This window comes from Pleurodeles waltl, chromosome 6, assembly GCF_031143425.1.
Source record: "Pleurodeles waltl isolate 20211129_DDA chromosome 6, aPleWal1.hap1.20221129, whole genome shotgun sequence".
NCBI classification, from domain to species: Eukaryota; Metazoa; Chordata; class Amphibia; order Caudata; family Salamandridae; genus Pleurodeles; species Pleurodeles waltl.
Genome location: NC_090445.1, coordinates 10,193,377 through 10,214,049, shown reverse-complemented (window position 1 = coordinate 10,214,049; position 20,673 = coordinate 10,193,377). Strand labels below are relative to the sequence as shown.

The window sequence follows — 20,673 nt, the reverse complement described above, 5'->3', positions numbered from 1 at the left end:
CACCCCGAAGGTGGTCTGTGGAGTAGCTATTGTGCAAGTTCTAGAACTGCCCTCGTGCTAGCCTTGAGATGACCCTTGCTTTAGGCCTGGGACTGCCCTTACACCAGCCAAGGCTATCCCCAGAACAGATTAGTGTTATGAAGAATACAGAGAACTAGTTAAGATAAGACTGAGCCCCAGAAGATGTCACGGAACCTTCCCCGCCCATGGCCTGAGTCACGACGCTCCCACAGTTGCTGCAGTTTTAGCAGGCAGGGGAGGATCTCTAAATATCACTTAGAAAGTAAGACAGGAGCCTTTCTTCCCATGAGCCTGTGTTTGCACTGGTCCTGGCTGCTCCCTCCTGGTCTTCACAGAACAAAAGAGGAACAGAGATGTTAATGAGGTTTGAAGGGAGATCATTCATGAGGCTGCGGATACAACTGATGTCCAACCTGAACCTCACCTTGTAAGCTTCATCTGTTGCAGTTTTCATTTTCTCATTGAGCCAGCTCTTCAGCTCATCGGAGTCGCGGAAGAACTGCTGCAGGTGGAAAGAGTCCGCGAGCTGTGCGCGTCGATGCATGGCACGTTCGTGTAGGGCATTGCGCCTGTTCAGGAGCTGTGGAGAGGGCAGAGAAAGGACAGGGTCATTCAGCAACCTTTTCAAGCGTGGTCAGCAAAGCTGGCAGATCTAGTCTACGTTCTCACCGCATCCCTGCGAGATGACACATCCTCCATGGCATAGTGATTGTTCTGAATCAGTTTGGTTGCAAATTCATCCAAGGCCTGAAAATAAAAATAAACACAATCAGAAGATCATACTCTATGTGCCCTGAGCAAATCCAAGTGAATGTCCCCTTGAGTTCGCAGGAGCATGGTTTTGCTTCAGCAAGTTGGAACCTACCACAGAAGATAGAGCTGCAAAGGGGGGAGTCTTACCGTGATCTTCTCTTCCTGGGCACTGAGCGATTTCTCGAAGTCCTCGTGCTTCTTCAGAAGCGCCTCCACACTATCAAGGGAATCACCCAAGTCTTCGTTGAGCAGGAACGCCTGAAGCAGGAAGAGAAAATGACTTGAGAACACAGTCCTGCCTATCAGAGGTGGTGATGTGGATTCCTTCAATTTATACCTATGGGGACCTACTCGTGTCCCGGCTGCCATAAGCAAACAGAATTCTACACACTAATGTTCGAGGGATCCTCCACCCGCCTCCTCGGGCCAAGTCCAACCGGCCGCAGGAGATACTGACCTCTTGCTTGCTCATCCAGTTATCAACTTGCTCTGTGTCTCGGTAGAAGAGCTGCAGGTCCATGCACTGTTCATACTGCTGTCTGCGCAGCTCCCACAGCTCCAGCAGCGTTGTCCTTTCTTCTGCCAGGATGGACAACTATGAACGAAGAAAGGACAGTTAAAGCATGGCCAACGGTGTCAGAAGGGACGTGTATGCGCTTCAATGCCTCGTCACGGTTAGGAAGCACTATATAAATGCAATTACAATGCATGTGGGAAGAGATATTCAAGCTACCTGTGGCCTGATACGATGGTACACAGATGAGGAAGGAGGCAGCGAATCAGATTTCTAGTAATTTCTTCTCATCCAGGTATCTCCTCCCACCCACTTTCCTACATTCTGGTTCACTGCCAAAATAACCTGTGCTCCCCCAAGGAAGATGCACCTTCCCCTCCCTCCTGCCGCTCCCTAAAAACACTCCTTCTGAACTGCTGCCTTGACCTCTGTGCTGCAACTCCACTCATACCCCGGTTCCACGGCTTTCCACTCCCAGCTGCTAAAAACAAGACCCTGTCCCACCTCTCCCACCAGTAGATCCTGCATAAATCCACCTTCCACCAGTAGATGCTATTCCCCTTCCATCAGCAGATGCTGCTCAACACCCCACCTTCCACCAGTAGATCCTGCTCACAACACTGTTCACCAGCAGATCCTGTTCAACCCACCATCTTGCAACAGATCCTGCTCCCCATACTCTCTCCCAGCAGCAGCCCCTGCGCCGCACCCCCTCTCCCAGCAGCAGCCCCTGCGCCGCACCCCCTCTCCCAGCAGCAGCCCCTGCGCCGCACCCCCTCTCCCAGCAGCAGCCCCTGCGCCGCACCCCCTCTCCCAGCAGCAGCCCCTGCTCCGCACCCCCTCTCCCAGCAGCAGCCCCTGCTCCGCACCCCCTCTCCCAGCAGCAGCCCCTGCTCCGCACCCCCTCTCCCAGCAGCAGCCCCTGCTCCGCACCCCCTCTCCCAGCAGCAGCCCCTGCGCCGCACCCCCTCTCCCAGCAGCAGCCCCTGCTCCGCACCCCCTCTCCCAGCAGCAGCCCCTGCTCCGCACCCCCTCTCCCAGCAGCAGCCCCTGCTCCACACCCCCTCTCCCAGCAGCAGCCCCTGCTCCCCATTCTCATGCATTCTACTCCTGGGCAGAAACAAATCAGTGACATACCATCTGCAGCTGTCAAGAAGTGCACAATACAAGCCAAATCAAACCGCTTTACGAACCCACTGCTGACGTATACATGCCCATATCCCAATCACCCACCGACAGATACCCAAGTCAGGAAGACAATGCCACACGTACCTTCTCTCGCACTTCATCAGACGCGTAGTGACCAGCAGCAAGCAAGGCCAATCCAGACTCGTCAGCAGATTTGAAGCTGTCCTCATGAGCATCGATTTCACCCTGCAAAGGAGACAATACCACTAACTCAGAGCATGAAACTAAGCGCAGTTTGAGGACATCCTGGCATTTCTTGGATGAAAGGAAAGACTGGCAGTCATGAGTGCTTGGCTGTGCTGCATGAACTACAAATGACCTTAAATGCCAACATGAAAACTTCAAACATTTCTTAAGCTAAGTTGCCCCTGGCACCCAAGATTAGTCAGGACACCGGTGAAGTCAAGATTAGGTGAAGCGGTGGAACGCTCAAACGGTGGGACAAGAAGAGACAAGGTAGTCTGGCTCAAATTATATAAGGGAATCAACAAGGAGCAACTCATATTTGCAGCCCTTCAAGTGTACATGACAGATATATGACCTATTCTGATCTAGAATGTGTGGGGGGGGATCAGTCTCGGGCATACCTTATGCTCCTGATGCCGGTCTAGCAATGCTTCCGCCCCTGCCACGTCATTGGCCAGCTCGTCGGCATTGATGAGTGCTCGCATCTCCGTCACCCAGCTGGTAAGGTCCCGGAAGTCTGCCAGGAAGCGCTGCAACCTGCAAGAGAGAGAGAGGACGTCACAACTCCAGGGGTGACCAGCTGTGTGCTTCACTGGCAGGGTCAAGCTCAGGCAGGAGAGAGACGTTTTTCTATCATTTTGGGCACTGACCTACATTTTAACCATGGTTATGCTAAGCAGCTTCCACAAAAGTCCCTATGACCACAGTGAGGATTCATAATGTTAGAAAAACCTTTCAGAAAAACAGTCCACCGGAACCTCTGAGATTTTCTGAAAGTTTAGCAGTTAATTTGCAAATGAGTAAACAAAGATGCAGCTGAAGCCTGAAAGACCTGCCACCAGCCTTGATTTGGCAGAAGGTGGCAACGGTTAGAAATTATTTGGAGACTAAGTGAAGCCTGCACTTGGCAACACATCGTGGCCCTGCTAAAACAATGAGACCTACAATCTTCTGGTTTCGATGGGTGACAGAAAGTGCCCTGACTTTACAGGTCTACGCACTAGCAACAAATACAAAGAGCAGCACAGGCGAGCTGTCCCGGGGCTTTAGCAAAAGCTGTCTTAGCCTAAGGGTGCTGCATTTTAATCTCTAGGTGTCTATGTAGTCACTTTCCTTTCAGTGACAATCAGGAAGGGTCACTGACGGCACACTCATACCAAACACAGAGAAACTAAGTAAAAATGACCTTTCCCACGCCCTCTTGCAGGAGTTCACTGTGAAACCATGAGTAAGCTTCCTTGGTTATCCACACAGGTCCCTGCACCAGGGATGGCTCAAGCCTCCTCACTGACCCACATCCCTGCACAGGGCACCCCACTCTTACCCACCTCTCATGCACAAAGGGCTGGCCAAAGCAAGCAATCCTCACCTGGCGGAATTACTAACCCGTGGCCACCTCCAGGACCTCACCTGTAGGAGTCGTTCAGCCGGGCGTGGCGCTCGGCTGCTATGGTGCGGATCTGATCCCAGTTAGCTATCAGTTCCTCTCGCTTCACTTGGATCTGGGGTGCGTTTTGCGGGTGCGACTCTTGCAGGCGGTCAGACTCTGAGCAGAGCGCTTTCACCTAAACAATGAAAGCATGTTACACTTCATGAACTTTCTGAACATTGAGGGGCTTTCTGCTGCTAGTTATGTATTTTGTGATGCAGAGCCATTACAACAAACAATTGCTGTAGACATCTTGGTTTCAAACACTTTCATATGGACTCCAACAGATGAGATTACTTGCAACAGCTCTATCAGCCTCCCGCACAATCTCATGCAACTCTGAGACGCTGGGAAGACTGAGTGACAGGACATCACCAAGTGCAGCTCCACAGGAAAGAGATGCACAACTGCCTGTGTTCTAGTGTCACCTGGAAGACCTGGGCTAGGCATATCCATACAACACTAACACCATCCATACCACACACCCGCCCCCTTCACTCCATCCCATGTTCACTCCCCACAGTGCCAGTCCTACACTCAACCCAGGCACCACATCCAGGCCTGTCCTCCAGCTCAGAAGCGTGGATTCCTCAAGAAACGCTGACAAATGGATTCATCTCCTGCCTTGGACACTCCTGGAGCCCTGTGACCAGCCTTCCCACACAAAGCCCGGAAGTGTCCTTCTCAGAAGGTCCACACATAAAGCCGCTGCAGACCTTCACAATTAGTTTACTCACATCGTCCACTCACCACAGCTTAAATGCACCCTACAGTACCTTGTCCTCCAGTGCAGCCAGGTCCCTCTCCAAGCCTTCGTGTTTTCGCAGTAGAGCCTGCACGCTGGCAAGGTCACGACCAAAGTCGTCCGACGCCATGAGCTGCTCCTTCTCCTTTATCCAGCCGATAGTCTCGTCCACATCCCTGCAGAAGGAGAAAGCAGCACAAGGGAAGTTACTTTATATTGTCTGCCCATCAAGGAACTTGTTTTGACGCTCAAACAGCGGCATATACATTCCTATGTGCAGAATCCAGCAAACACTTTTATTGGGAAAATTAATTTGTTTTTTCTTCAAATTAGCCAATTTAAAAAAAAACATGTCTACGGAAGCAACATTTTTTTTATTTTATTTTTTAAACAAACTGCATTTTAAATAAATTCAAAAGGCAAAGTATAGCAAATATAATATTCTAGAACGGCTCCAAAACAGGAAAAAAAAAAAGTATTTAATGGTGACTTTAGGCAAGTGCCTTCACACACAGGATGTGATCCAGCGCACTTAAGGATCCAGAAGCTCTGCGGTCTTTGAAGACACAGTGGAGTCAGTTAAGCAGCTCATTCTTCCCACTCCAAGTTAAAAGAACCCTGAACTTTACTCTGCTATTTTCTGATCTTTCTTGGATTTACTTGGCTTGACAATGTTTGAACCATCAAATTCAACTGTTTTGTAAAGTAGGAGACTCTTTCCCCAGAGGTTCTTTCAGCTTCAATGCTGGAAGCAGGATACTTAGTTTGGGTGGTCTAGATTCCAGAGCTCTCCACCCTCGAGGAGTGAGGCAGATGTTAAGGAGAGATTCACCACCCCATCAGTAACTGACTGTCCCAACCCAAGCAAACACTGACCGCCCCAACCTGCAGCAGGCACTGACCGCCCCAACCTGCAGCAGGCACTGACCATTGCGACCTTCAAAGTATACCAGTGACTTGGGGAGGCTGTGTCCAGTACATGGGTAAAATAGCTTCCCCCGCACTCAAAGTCCAAGGAAAATAGATCTGGCGTTTATGGGGGCACTTCTGGTCATGCAGGGGTGCCCTCACACACAGGTAATTGCACCTTGCCCTCTGGGGTAGAAGGGCCTATTATAAGGGTGACTTAGTGCAGTGACTTGTAGTGAAAGGGTGCATGCACTTTTTCACACAGGTTGCAATGGCAGGCCTGCAGACATTTTACATGGGCTCTCATGGGTGGCTGTAGGAAGTTGGCTCTGTATGTGCTATTTCAAAGTAAGGAATAGCATGCACAGAGTCCAAGGGTTCCCCTTAGAGGTAAAATAGTGGTAAAAAGAGATAATACTAATGCTCTATTTTGTGGTAGTGTGGTCGAGCAGTAGGCTTATCCAAGGAGTAGTGTTAAGCACTTGTTGTACATACACATAGACAATAAATGAGGTACACACACTCAGAGACAAATCCAGCCAATAGGTTTTGTTATAGAAAAATATATTTTCTTAGTTTGTTTTAAGAACCACAGGTTCAAATTTTACATGTAATAGCTCTTTTGAAAGGTATTGCAGGTAAGTACTCTAGGAACTTTGAATCATTACTTTAGCATGTATACTTTTCACATAAAACACAATAAGCTGTTTTAAAAGTGGACACTTAGTGCAATTTTCACAGTTCCTGGGGGAGGTAAGTTATTGTTAGTTTCAACAGGTAAGTAAGGCACTTACAGGTTTCAGTTTTTGGTCCAAGGTAGCCCACCGTTGGGGGTTCAGAGCAACCCCAAAGTTATCACACCAGCAGCTCAGGGCCGGTCAGGTGCAAAGGTCAAAGAGGTGCCCAAAACACATAGGCTATAATGGAGAGAAGGGGGTGCCCCGGTTCCAGTCTGCCAGCAGGTAAGTACCCGCGTCTTCGGAGGGCAGACCAGGGGGGTTTTGTATGGCACCGGGGGGGACACAAAGTAGCACAGAAGGTACACCCTCAGCAGCGCGGGGGCGGCCGGGTGCAGTGTGCAAACACGCGTCGGGTTTCCTTCAGGTTTCAATGGGAGACCAAGGGGTCTCTTCAGCGATGCAGGCAGGCAAGGGGGGGGCTCCTCGGGGTAGCCACCACCTGGGCAAGGGAGAGGGCCTCCTGGGGGTCACTCCTGCACAGAAGTTCCGTTTCTTTAGGCGCTGGGGGCTGCGGGTGCAGGGTCTTTTCCAGCCGTCAGGAAATGGAGTTCAGACAGTCGCGGTCAGGGGGAGCCTGGGGATTCCCTCTGCAGGCGTCGCTGTGGGGGCTCAGGGGGGACAATGAAAATGTCACTTACCCAGTGTACATCTGTTCGTGGCATCAGTCGCAGTAGATTCGCATGTTCTGCAATAGCTCGCCATCTGGTGTTGGGCCGGAGTGTTACAAGTTGTTTTTGTTCGAAGAAGTCTTTCGAGTCACGGGACCGAGTGACTCCTCCTTTTGTCTCCATTGCGCATGGGCGTCGACTCCATCTTCGATTGTTTTTCCCCGCAGAGGGTGAGGTAGGAGTTGAATTGTAGTAATAGTGCCCATGCAATGGAGTGACTAAGTATGCACCTATTTAAGGTTGAGATGATACATATATAAATAATTGAAGGTAACTTCCAAACTGCTACAGGCTCCCGGGGAGGCGGGTGGGCACATGCGAATCTACTGCGACTGATGCCACGAACAGATGTACACTGGGTAAGTGACATTTTCAGTTCGATGGCATCTGTCGCTGTAGATACGCATGTTCTGCATAGACTAGTAAGCAGTTATTTCCCCAAAAGCGGTGGATCAGCCTGTAGGAGTGGAAGTAGTTTGAAATAATGTCCTTAATACGGCTTGACCTACTGTGGCTTGTTGTGCGGATAACACGTCTACACAGTAGTGCTTGGTGAATGTGTGAGGCGTAGACCATGTGGCTGCCTTACATATTTCTTGCATTGGGATGTTTCCTAGAAAGGCCATGGTAGCACCTTTCTTTCTGGTTGAGTGTGCCCTTGGTGTAATGGGCAGCTGTCGTTTAGCTTTAAGGTAGCAGATTTGGATGCATTTAACTATCCATCTGGCTATACCTTGTTTTGAAATTGGGTTTCCTGCGTGAGGTTTTTGAAATGCAATAAAGAGTTGTTTAGTCTTTCTGATGTTTTTTGTTCTGTCAATGTAATACATCAATGCTCTTTTGACATCTAATGTATGTAGTGCCCTTTCAGCTACGGTATCTGGCTGTGGAAAGAACACTGGAAGTTCCACTGTTTGATTTAGATGGAACGGTGAAATAACCTTTGGCAAAAATTTAGGATTGGTCCTTAGGACGACTTTATTTTTGTGTAGTTGTATAAAAGGTTCTTGTATAGTAAACGCCTGAATCTCGCTTACTCTTCTCAGGGAAGTAATGGCGATGAGAAATGCCACCTTCCAGGTTAGGAACTGTATGTCGCAGGAGTGCATGGGTTCAAAAGGTGGACCCATAAGTCTAGTTAGGACAACATTTAGGTTCCATGAAGGAACAGGTGGTGTTCTTGGTGGTATAATTCTCCTAAGGCCCTCCATGAATGCTTTAATGACTGGTATTTTATATAGGGAAGTTGAATAGGTAGTCTGCAGGTATGCAGATATTGCTGCAAGGTGAATCTTAATGGAAGAGAAAGCTAGGTTAGATTTTTGTAAGTGAAGCAAGTAACCCACTACATGTTCTGGAGTTGTGTGTAATGGTTGTATTTGATTAATATGGCAGTAGCAAACAAACCTCTTCCATTTACTTGCATAGCAGTGCCTGGTGGATGGCCTTCTTGCTTGTTTTATGACTTCCATACATTCTTGGGTAAGTTGTAAGTGCCCGAATTCTAGGATTTCAGGAGCCAGATTGCTAGATTCAGCGATGCTGGATCTGGGTGTCTGATCTTTTGGTTGTGCTGTGTCAACAGATCTGGCCTGTTGGGCAATTTGATGCAGGGTACCACTGATAGGTCTAGCAGCGTTGTGTACCAGGGTTGCCTTGCCCAAGTTGGTGCTATCAATATGAGTTTGAGTTTGCTTTGACTGAGTTTGTTTACCAGGTAAGGAAGGAGAGGGAGAGGAGGAAAAGCGTAAGCAAATATCCCTGACCAGTTCATCCATAGGGCATTGCCTTGGGATTGTTTGTGTGGGTACCTGGATGCGAAGTTTTGGCATTTTGCGTTCTCCCTTGTTGCAAACAAGTCTATCTGAGGTGTTCCCCAGAGTTTGAAATAAGTGTTCAGAATTTGGGGGTGAATTTCCCATTCGTGGACCTGTTGGTGATCTCGAGAGAGATTGTCTGCGAGTTGATTTTGTATCCCTGGTATAAACTGTGCAATTAGGCGAATTTGGTTGTGAATTGCCCAATGCCAAATTTTTTGTGCTAGCAGGCTTAACTGCGTGGAGTGCGTCCCTCCCTGCTTGTTTAGATAATACATTGTTGTCATGTTGTCTGTTTTGACGAGAATGTATTTGTGAACTATTATTGGTTGGAAAGCTTTTAGTGCTTGAAAAACTGCTAGAAGTTCTAGGTGATTGATATGCAGTTTTGTTTGATGTACGTTCCATTGTCCTTGTATGCTGTGTTGACCGAGGTGTGCTCCCCACCCTGTCATGGAAGCATCTGTTGTTATTACGTATTGTGGCACTGGGTCTTGGAAAGGCCGCCCTTTGTTTAAATTTATGTTGTTCCACCACAGAAGCGAGAGGTAAGTTTGGCGGTCTATTAACACCAGATCTAGAAGGTGACCCTGTGCTTGAGACCACTGTGATGCTAGGCATTGTTGTAAGGGCCTCATGTGCAGTCTTGCGTTTGGGACAATGGCTATGCATGATGACATCATGCCTAGGAGTTGTAATACCATCTTTGCCTGTATCTTTTGTGTTGGATACATGCGTTGTATGATGGTGTTGAAATTTTGAATTCTTTGTGGACTTGGAGTGGCTACTCCCTTTGATGTGTCTATTATGGCTCCCAGGTATTGTTGTACCTTGCGTGGCAGAATTTTGGATTTTGTGAAATTGACGGTGAACCCGAGTTTGAAGAGGGTTTGTATGATCTGATTTGTGTGATTTGAGCACTGTATGAACGAATGGGCCTTGATTAGCCAGTCGTCCAAATATGGGAACACATGTATTTGCTGCCTTCTTATGTGTGCAGCGACTACCGCTAGACATTTGGTAAAGACTCTTGGTGCGGTTGTTAATCCGAAAGGCAGTACCTTGAATTGGTAATGTATTCCTTTGAATACAAACCTTAGGTATTTCCTGTGCGATGGGTGTATTGGTATATGGAAATAAGCATCCTTGAGGTCTAAAGTTGCCATGTAGTCGTGTAGTTTTAGCAATGGCAATACTTCTTGTAGTGTGACCATGTGGAAGTGGTCTGATTTGATGAAAGTGTTCACTACTCTGAGGTCTAGGATTGGTCTGAGCGTTTCGTCCTTCTTTGGTATCAGAAAGTACAGTGAGTAAACTCCTGTGTTTATTTGTGTGTCTGGCACTAATTCGATTGCATTCTTTTGCAATAGTGCCTGCACTTCTATCTCCAGGAGATTGGAATGGTGTGTTGTTAAATTTTGTGCTTTTGGTGGTATGTTTGGAGGGAATTGTAGAAATTCTATGCAATAACCATGTTGGATAATTGCTAGAACCCAAGTGTCTGTAGTGATTTCCTCCCATGCTTTGTAATAATGACCTATTCTTCCCCCCACTGGTGTTGTGTGGAGGGGGTGAGTGACATGTGAGTCATTGTTTAGTAGTAGGGGTTTTGGGGCTTTGAAATCTTCCTCTATTTCTAGGGAATTGCCCTCCTCTATATTGTCCCCGAAAACCTCCTCTATACTGTCCCTGGTAAGTGGACGGTGTTGCTTGTGAGGTGCTGGCTTGTGTGCTTTGACCCCGAAACCCCCCTCGAAAGGGCGTTTTACGGAATGTGCTGTAATTCCCTCTGCTCTGCGGGGAGTAGAGTGCGCCCATGGCTTTGGCAGTGTCCGTATCTTTTTTGAGTTTCTCAATCGCTGTGTCCACTTCTGGACCGAACAGTTCTTTTTCATTAAAAGGCATATTGAGAACTGCTTGTTGAATCTCTGGTTTAAATCCAGACGTTCGGAGCCATGCATGCCGTCTGATAGTTACAGATGTATTAATTGTCCGTGCAGCTGTATCTGCAGCGTCCATGGAGGAACGTATCTGGTTGTTGGAGATGGTCTGTCCCTCCTCAACCACTTGTTTCGCCCTATTTTGGAAGTCCTTGGGCAGATGTTGAATGAGATGTTGCATCTCGTCCCAGTGGGCTCTGTCATAGCGCGCAAGTAGTGCCTGGGAGTTCGCGATGCGCCACTGGTTTGCAGCTTGTGCTGCGACTCTTTTACCAGCTGCATCAAACTTGCGGCTTTCTTTATCTGGGGGTGGTGCATCTCCAGATGTGTGAGAGTTGGCCCTTTTCCTAGCTGCTCCTACAACAACAGAGTCTGGTGGCAGCTGTGTAGTGATGAAAACCGGGTCCGTAGGAGGCGGCTTATACTTCTTTTCCACCCTTGGTGTGATTGCCCTACTTTTGACCGGCTCCTTAAATATGTCTTTTGCGTGCCGGAGCATACCAGGGAGCATAGGCAGGCTTTGGTAGGAGCTGTGGGTGGAGGAGAGTGTGTTGAACAAGAAATCATCCTCGACCTGTTCTGAGTGGAGGCTTACGTTATGAAATTGTGCTGCTCTAGCCACCACCTGAGAGTACGCGGTGCTGTCTTCTGGTGGAGATGGCTTTGTAGGGTAGGCCTCCGGGCTGTTATCTGACACTGGGGCGTCGTATAGGTCCCATGCGTCCTGATCTTGGTCACCCTGGCTCATGGTGGTGTGAGCTGGGGAGTGAGATGGAGTTTGTGCTGGTGAAACGTTAATCACGGGCGGAGGAGAGGGTGGTGGTGTAATTCTTTTAACCACTTTTGGTTGTGGTGCTTGCTCCGTCTGGAACTCCAACCTTCTCTTTCTCCTAATGGGGGGAAGGGTGCTTATTTTTCCTGTCCCCTGCTGAATGAAGATACGCTTTTGCGTATGGTCCACATCAGTTGCTTGTAGCTCTTCCTCAAACCTATGCTTTTGCATTTGGGAGGTTAGCGAGTGCTCTTCTGTATAAGAGCCTGAAGCTGGGTCGCTTGCAGTTTGTTTCGGCGTCGAAACTTTGTCTGCGTGTTTTTTCGGCTCCGAGGTGACTTTTTTCCTTTTCGGGGCCGAAACCTCTCGGCGTCGATCTGTTTCGGTGCCGCTGTCTCGGCGTCGAGCCGTGTCCACACCGGCATCTCGGTGTCGAGGCTTGTCTCCAGCACTTTCTCGGTCCCGAGAAGGCTGCGTGCCGGTGTCTCGACCGGAGTCGGACGATCTCGGCACTGTTTTGGCCTTTTTCGGTGCCGACGGTCGGTCACCGAATTTATGGGTGGAGCCATGGCCTGGTGGCAGTGGCGTCCCCTGGGCCTTGTAAATGTTTCTTTGTGTGGTTTTCGACGTCTTACTCACGGTTTGTGTGTCGTCGAATCCTTCGGAGTCTGAGTCTTGGAACGAGAAGGTACCTTCTTCTTCCTGTTCCTCGAACTCCCGTTGGGCTGTCGGTGCGGACGCCATTTGAAGTCTTCTGGCTCGACGGTCTCGGAGTGTTTTTCGGGACCGGAACGCACGACAGGCCTCGCAGGTGTCTTCGCTGTGCTCAGGTGACAGGCACAGGTTGCAGACCAAGTGTTGGTCTGTGTAGGGGTATTTATTGTGGCATTTGGGGCAGAAACGAAACGGGGTCCGTTCCATCGGCGTTCTTCAGCACGCGGTCGGGCCGACCAGGCCCCGACGGAGGATCGAAAAACTACCCCGAAGGGCACCGGAGCTCTTCGATCTTCGATGCGGTGTGAAATCTAAGTACGCCGATCCCGAACGCAACAATACCGACGAAAATCTTCCGAAATTAGCTAATTTTCCGTTCCGAAACTCGGAGCGACAGGAACACGTCCGAACCCGATGGCGGAAAAAAAACAATCGAAGATGGAGTCGACGCCCATGCGCAATGGAGACAAAAGGAGGAGTCACTCGGTCCCGTGACTCGAAAGACTTCTTCGAACAAAAACAACTTGTAACACTCCGGCCCAACACCAGATGGCGAGCTATTGCAGAACATGCGTATCTACAGCGACAGATGCCATCGAACCTTTGGTTACTCACAGTCGTAGAGTCGCCGGAGGGTCCTCCCTGAGTTGGTTGTTCTCCACCAGTCGAGTCGGGGTCGCCGGGTGCAGTGTTGCAAGTCTCACGCTTCTTGCGGGGAATTGCAGGGGTCTTTAAATCTGCTCCTTGTAACAAAGTTGCAGTTCTTTTGGAGCAGTGCCGCTGTCCTCGGGAGTTTCTTGTCTTTTTCGAAGCAGGGCAGTCCTCAGAGGATTCAGAGGTCGCTGGTCCCTTGGAAAGCGTCGCTGGAGCAGGTTTCTTTGGAAGGCAGGAGACAGGCCGGTAAGTCTGGGGCCAAGGCAGTTGGTGTCTTCTGTTCTTCCTCTGCAGGGGTTTGTCAGCTCGGCAGTCCTTCTTCTTGTAGTTGCAGGAATCTAACTCTTTAGGTTCAGGGAAGCCCTTAAATACTAAATTTAAGGGCGTGTTTAGGTCTGGGGGGTTAGTAGCCAATTTTGTGCCTCCTCCCAAGGGGAGGGGGTCACATCCCTAATCCTATTGGGGGAATCCTCCATCTGCAAGATGGAGGATTTCTAAAAGTTAGAGTCACCTCAGCTCAGGACACCTTAGGGGCTGTCCTGACTGGCCAGTGACGACTCCTTGTTATTCTCATTATTTTCTCCGGCCTTGCCGCCAAAAGTGGGGGCCGGGGCCGGAGGGGGCGGGCAACTCCACTAGCTGGAGTGTCCTGCGGGGCTGTGACAAAGGGGTGAGCCTTTGAGGCTCACCGCCAGGTGTTACAGCTCCTGCCTGGGGGAGGTGTTAGCATCTCCACCCAGTGCAGGCTTTGTTACTGGCCTCAGAGTGACAAAGGCACTCTCCCCATGGGGCCAGCAACATGTCTCTAGTGTGGCAGGCTGCTGGAACCAGTCAGCCTACACAGATAGTCGGTTAAGTTTCAGGGGGCACCTCTAAGGTGCCCTCTGTGGTGTATTTTACAATAAAATGTACACTGGCATCAGTGTGCATTTATTGTGCTGAGAAGTTTGATACCAAACTTCCCAGTTTTCAGTGTAGCCATTATGGTGCTGTGGAGTTCGTGTAAAACAGACTCCCAGACCATATACTCTTATGGCTACCCTGCACTTACAATGTCTAAGGTTTTGCTTAGACACTGTAGGGGCACAGTGCTCATGCACTGGTACCCTCACCTATGGTATAGTGCACCCTGCCTTAGGGCTGTAAGGCCTGCTAGAGGGGTGTCTTACCTATACTGCATAGGCAGTGAGAGGCTGGCATGGCACCCTGAGGGGAGTGCCATGTCGACTTACTCATTTTGTTCTCACTAGCACACACAAGCTGGTAAGCAGTGTGTCTGTGCTGAGTGAGGGGTCTCTTAGGGTGGCATAATACATGCTGCAGCCCTTAGAGACCTTCCCTGGCATCAGGGCCCTTGGTACCAGAGGTACCAGTTACAAGGGACTTATCTGGGTGCCAGGGTGTGCCAATTGTGGAATCAAAAGTACAGGTTAGGGAAAGAACACTGGTGCTGGGGCCTGGTTAGCAGGCCTCAGCACACTTTCAATTCAAAACATAGCATCAGCAAAAGCAAAAAGTCAGGGGGTAACCATGCCAAGGAGGCATTTCCTTACAGTGGCATAATACATGCTGCAGCCGAGAGGGATCACCTGATGCCCCAATGCCCTGGGTACCTAGATACTATATTCTAGGGACTTACATAGGGGCACCAGTATGCCAAATGTGGGGTGTGCCAAGTCCTGAGTAACCAAACAGAGGGAGAGAGCACAGTCACTGGGGTCCTGGCTAGAATGATGCCAAACCATGCCAAAGAGGGTACTTTCCTACACCCAGCAGACACCGTCTGCCCCGACCCCAGCAGACACTGGCCACTGCATACCTAGCAGACATAGAATACCACTGCACAGAGAATTATCTAGAGATCTGGTGTGAGGGGAGGTGTGGGGGTAAGGGGTGGAAATTTGACAGGGAGTACACAATGGTGTTGTTCCTACATTTGCCAGAAAACAGGTTCAAAAAGATCTCTGCTGTCATCTATTCGGGACAAGGAGGCCATCGAATTCTGAATTTGTGTCACACATCATAAGGCACGGATATTGTCCGCGTATAATTCACAGAAGAGCATAAACCTGGAGGAGTGATAAAGATTATCAGATGAGTGTTAAATAATAACTGGGAGAGAGGGTACTTGTGAAGCACAACACCTTTGGGCTGGCTGTGTTTGGGCTAATAGCAGAACCCAGTGGGATTGTGGTTGTGAAGTCTGTAGTGGGTAACTCTGTTAGCCGGGCTATGACTTCCGCCAACAGCACTGATGCACCAGATCAGAGAGGAGACAGACACCACCTTGGCACATGTCTGGTGGAAGGCTGAAGTCTAGTTAGGATTGGACATTGCTCCTTCACCATTTCCTCAACTGTACTGGAGAGAGCAGAAAGAGAGCTGCAGTGGGATTTAGATTTTGGCAGCCGGGATATCAGTCACCGTTGTGATGGAGTAACTCGCCCATCAAGGTCTAAATGAGGCCTTGAGCCCTAGATGCATTCATCAACACAGAATCGGAGTTTCTAAACCAGGAGACCTGCTACAGTTCACCTATGTGTACATTCTTAACACCCTCCTAATGATGTCTGGTCTACTTGAAGAGTTCATAACTCATTACTGGTCAAGCCAGGCACGTACACTGATGCACGCGGAGATGCTCACGCACAACGTTTTGACTGCTTCTTGGGGGTGAACAAAGCAAGAATGCAGCAGCCCCACTCACGACAAACACCGGTAGGCAGTATCTACCCAACAATGAATGAGGAAGCAGTTTCCAGGCCAGTGTTTTCTGCCCTGGGGTTCTCTCATCGGGCACCACTGTCACAATCAGACATCACTCCCAGCCCAGAGGACTGCTTGAAGCAGGGTGAGGCTGCCATGTGCATGCGCGCTGCCTCCCCACTACACTTACCGATTAAACCGCTGCACTTCGGCTGCACCGAACAGCTTGCCCTGCCTGGAGAGGGCCAGGCCTTTCAGACGCTGCCATCCGGCATTCACCTCGTTTCGTTTCACTGTGATCAGCTCCACCTCTGGGTGCTCCTCCTGAGGGGGTAAAAAATAAATAAATCAGTTGATCAGCTACAGTTGAGGCACTGATGGGAAGCAGCAGCCCTTGCCCTAAAAGAATCACTCAGAACTTCAGTGCTAAGGACACTGCGCTGCTGTGCACAGAGCGTCCTATGAAACCAGAGTGTCTCACTGCCAGGGAAATCATAATGGAGACAGAGCACTGCATTTCTCACTGCTTGTGAAATCAGTGTAGTGACAGAAACCATCACTTGGTGAAATCACACTGTTGTCACACTGCCTGACATCCACTGCAATACAGAGACCCCCGGAGTCTGTGAAATCACACTGCAGTACACAACAGTTCCACTTCAATAGAATACAAAGACACCCTGTGTCTGAAATCACACTGCAGTACACAAAGCCCCTTCCCAATCTGTGAAATCACACTGCAGTACACAGAGCCCCTTCCCAATCTGTGAAATCACACTGCAGTACACAGAGCCCCTTCCCAATCTGTGAAATCACACTGCAGTACACAGAGCCTCCCAGAGTCTGTGCAGGGGCTCTCTGTACAGCAGTGTGATTTCAATCTGTGAAATAACACTGCAGTACACAGAGCCCCTCCAAGGTCTGTGAAATCACACTGCAGTATGCAAAGCCCCTCCCCAATCTGTGAATCACACTGCAGTACACAGAACCCCTCAGACTCTGAAATCACACTGCAGTACACAGAATCCCCCAGTCTGAAATCACACTGCAGTACAGAGAAACCCCCTCCAAGGTCTGTGAAATCACACTGCAGTACAGAGCCCAGTCCAGCCCCCCCCCCCATTACCCCCTCCTCCCCGGGTCTGTGAAATCAAACTGCAATACACAGAGCCCTTTCAGGGTGTGTGAAAACACTGCAGTATGCAGAGCCCCTCCAGTGTATGGAATCACACTGCAGTACACAGCGCGGCCCCCTAGGGTCTGAAATCACACTGCAGTACACAGAGCCCAATCCCCAACCAGGGTCTGTGAAATCACACTGCAGTACACAGCTGTAAAGAAATGGCTCCCTGTTGCAGTTACCCCCCACTTTTTGCCTGATACTGATGCTGACTTGACTGAGAAGAGTGCTGGGACCCTGCTAACCAGGCCCCAGCACCAGTGTTCCTTCACCTAAAATGTACCATTGTATCCACAATTGGCAGACCCTGGCATCCAGATAAGTCCCTTGTAACTGGTACTTCTAGTACCAAGGGCCCTGATGCCAAGGAAGGTCTCTAAGGGCTGCAGCATGTCTTATGCCACCCTGGAGACCTCTCACTCAGCACAGACACACTGCTTGTCAGCTTGTGTGTGCTAGTGAGGACAAAACGAGTAAGTCGACATGGCACTCCCCTCAGGGTGCCATGCCAGCCTCTCACTGCCTATGCAGTATAGGTAAGACACCCCTCTAGCAGGCCTTACAGCCCTAAGGCAGGGTGCACTATACCATAGGTGAGGGTACCAGTGCATGAGCATGGTACCCCTACAGTGTCTAAACAAAACCTTAGACATTGTAAGTGCAGGGTAGCCATAAGAGTATATGGTCTGGGAGTCTGTCAAACACGAACTCCACAGCACCATAATGGCTACACTGAAAGCTGGGAAGTTTGGTATCAAACTTCTCAGCACAATAAATGCACACTGATGCCAGTGTACATTTTATTGTAAAATACACCACAGAGGGCACCTTAGAGGTGCCCCCTGAAACTTAACCGACTATCTGTGTAGGCTGACTAGTTTTAGCAGCCTGCCACAAACCGAGACATGTTGCTGGCCCCATGGGGAGAGTGCCTTTGTCACTCTGAGGCCAGTAACAAAGCCTGCACTGGGTGGAGATGCTAACACCTCTCCCAGGCAGGAATTGTCACACCTGGCGGTGAGCCTCAAAGGCTCACCTCCTTTGTGCCAACCCAGCAGGACACTCCAGCTAGTGGAGTTGCCCGCCCCCTCCGGCCAGGCCCCACTTTTGGCGGCAAGGCCGGAGAAAATAATGAGAATAACAAGGAGGAGTCACTGGCCAGTCAGGACAGCCCCTAAGGTGTCCTGAGCTGAGGTGACTCTAACTTTTAGAAATCCTCCATCTTGCAGATGGAGGATTCCCCCAATAGGGTTAGGATTGTGACCCCCTCCCCTTGGGAGGAGGCACAAAGAGGGTGTACCCACCCTCAGGGCTAGTAGCCATTGGCTACTAACCCCCCAGACCTAAACACGCCCTTAAATTTAGTATTTAAGGGCTACCCTGAACCCTAGAAAATTAGATTCCTGCAACTACAAGAAGAAGGACTGCCTAGCTGAAAACCCCTGCAGAGGAAGACCAGAAGACGACAACTGCCTTGGCTCCAGAAACTCACCGGCCTGTCTCCTGCCTTCCAAAGATCCTGCTCCAGCGACGCCTTCCAAAGGGACCAGCGACCTCGACATCCTCTGAGGACTGCCCCTGCTTCGAAAAGACAAGAAACTCCCGAGGACAGCGGACCTGCTCCAAGAAAAGCTGCAACTTTGTTTCCAGCAGCTCTAAAGAACCCTGCAAGCTCCCCGCAAGAAGCGTGAGACTTGTAACACTGCACCCGGCGACCCCGACTCGGCTGGTGGCGATCCAACACCTCAGGAGGGACCCCAGGACTACTCTGAGACTGTGAGTACAAAAACCTGTCCCCCCTGAGCCCCCACAGCGCCGCCTGCAGAGGGAAATCCCGAGGCTTCCCCTGACCGCGACTCTTTGAATCCTAAGTCCCGACACCTGGGAGAGACCCTGCACCCGCAGCCCCCAGGACCTGAAGGACCGGACTTTCACTGGAGGAGTGACCCCCAGGAGTCCCTCTCCCTTGACCAAGTGGAGGTTTCCCCGAGGAACCCCCCCCTTGCCTGCCTGCAGCGCTGAAGAGATCCCTAGATCTCCCATTGACTTCCATTACAAACCCGACGCTTGTTTCTACACTGCACCCGGCCGCCCCCGCGCTGCTGAGGGTGAAATTTCTGTGTGGACTTGTGTCCCCCCCGGTGCCCTACAAAACCCCTCTGGTCTGCCCTCCGAAGACGCGGGTACTTACCTGCAAGCAGACCGGAACCGGGGCACCCCCTTCTCTCCATTCTAGCCTATGTGTTTTGGGCACCACTTTGAACTCTGCACCTGACCGGCCCTGAGCTGCTGGTGTGGTGACTTTGGGGTTGCCCTGAACCCCCAACGGTGGGCTACCTTGGACCAAGAACTAAGCCCTGTAAGTGTCTTACTTACCTGGTTAACCTAACAAATACTTACCTCCCCTAGGAACTGTGAAAATTGCACTAAGTGTCCACTTTTAAAACAGCTATTTGTGAATAACTTGAAAAGTATACATGCAATTTTGATGATTTGAAGTTCCTAAAGTACTTACCTGCAATACCCTTCGAATGAGATATTACATGTAGAATTTGAACCTGTGGTTCTTAAAATAAACTAAGAAAAGATATTTTTCTATATAAAAACCTATTGGCTGGATTTGTCTCTGAGTGTGTGTACCTCATTTATTGTCTATGTGTATGTACAACAAATGCTTAACACTACTCCTTGGATAAGCCTACTGCTCGACCACACTACCACAAAATAGAGCATTAGTATTATCTCTTTTTGCCACTATCTTACCTCTAAGGGGAACCCTTGGACTCTGTGCATACTATTCCTTACTTTGAAATAGTGCATACAGAGCCAACTTCCTACAACAGCGCACTGCCTAGGGTCTGAAATCACACTGCGGAACAAAGAGCCCCTCCAGTGTCTGAAATCGTGCTCACTTGTGAAGTGGCTCACACCTGTGTTAGGGAATGCCACCACTGAACCCCTGAAAACGAGGAGCAGAGCCCTCAGATATGCATTCTAGGGAGTGTGTTAGAGGGGCCCACACTGTCCTCCTTCAAGTGTACACAAAATCCAGCCCTCCCCCCGTCAGTCCCACACCAGCTTCCTTCACCTGGACAAGTTTGGCAGCAAAAATGTTGACTTCATTCACTCTCTCCTCGTGCGCTGCCAGGTCTGTCTGGAACTCTTCAAACTTCTTCTGTAGAACCTCCACATGCTCCAGGTCCTGCCCGAGCTCCTCTGAGGTCACAATTGCCTCCTTTAATGATGGAAAAACAAAATGTGAACAAGTGTTAACGTCCTAGCCCTACAGCAGAGAACTCAAACCCTGCTACTGTACACATTGTGCACCTCATCACCAACACCCCAACATCCTTTTACTTGCACCCTCAGCATCTTCAGACAAGCTGGATGGAACAGTCACCATTCACTAGAAGTTGCCCCATCTTCTGCCAGAAAAGTACCTGCCTGAAACCAGGAATCTAGCAGGGGAACTCTTCAACAGTACGCTAGGGTATATTTCTAGACACAAGGAAGGGAATTCTAAACTCTAGCAATACCAGTGTCTGGACTATGGTAAAGGGAAGACCTGTGTTTCAGCACCAGTGAAAGATTTCCACAACCCTTTGACTCTCAGTGCCTCCGCAGACTCATCCGTGCAAGTGGAAGAGCCTTTACCCTGGAACTAATTCGCCTTCCTATGAGAACATTGGTAGGGGACAACCAGATCTAGAACCCATACAGGAGGGCTAAACATGGGT

At 49.8% G+C, this 20,673-nt stretch overlaps 1 protein-coding gene across 6 annotated transcripts in view; it reads right to left on the bottom strand.

Annotated features, from left to right (window-relative positions):
- Positions 1 to 20,673, bottom strand: part of SPTAN1 (spectrin alpha, non-erythrocytic 1) — a 316,746-nt gene that overhangs the window by 211,603 nt on the left and 84,470 nt on the right. For all 6 annotated transcript variants that reach the window (XM_069237004.1, XM_069237007.1, XM_069237009.1 and 3 more), the window contains 10 exons: positions 20,025 to 20,171; positions 15,947 to 16,080; positions 4,868 to 5,012; positions 4,073 to 4,227; positions 3,064 to 3,199; positions 2,561 to 2,662; positions 1,232 to 1,369; positions 922 to 1,032; positions 691 to 768; positions 446 to 601 (listed from right to left, as the gene is read on the bottom strand). In XM_069237004.1, the coding sequence (XP_069093105.1) occupies positions 446 to 601; positions 691 to 768; positions 922 to 1,032; positions 1,232 to 1,369; positions 2,561 to 2,662; positions 3,064 to 3,199; positions 4,073 to 4,227; positions 4,868 to 5,012; positions 15,947 to 16,080; positions 20,025 to 20,171 (1,302 nt within the window). The remainder of the gene's footprint in view (positions 1 to 445; positions 602 to 690; positions 769 to 921; positions 1,033 to 1,231; positions 1,370 to 2,560; positions 2,663 to 3,063; positions 3,200 to 4,072; positions 4,228 to 4,867; positions 5,013 to 15,946; positions 16,081 to 20,024; positions 20,172 to 20,673) is intronic.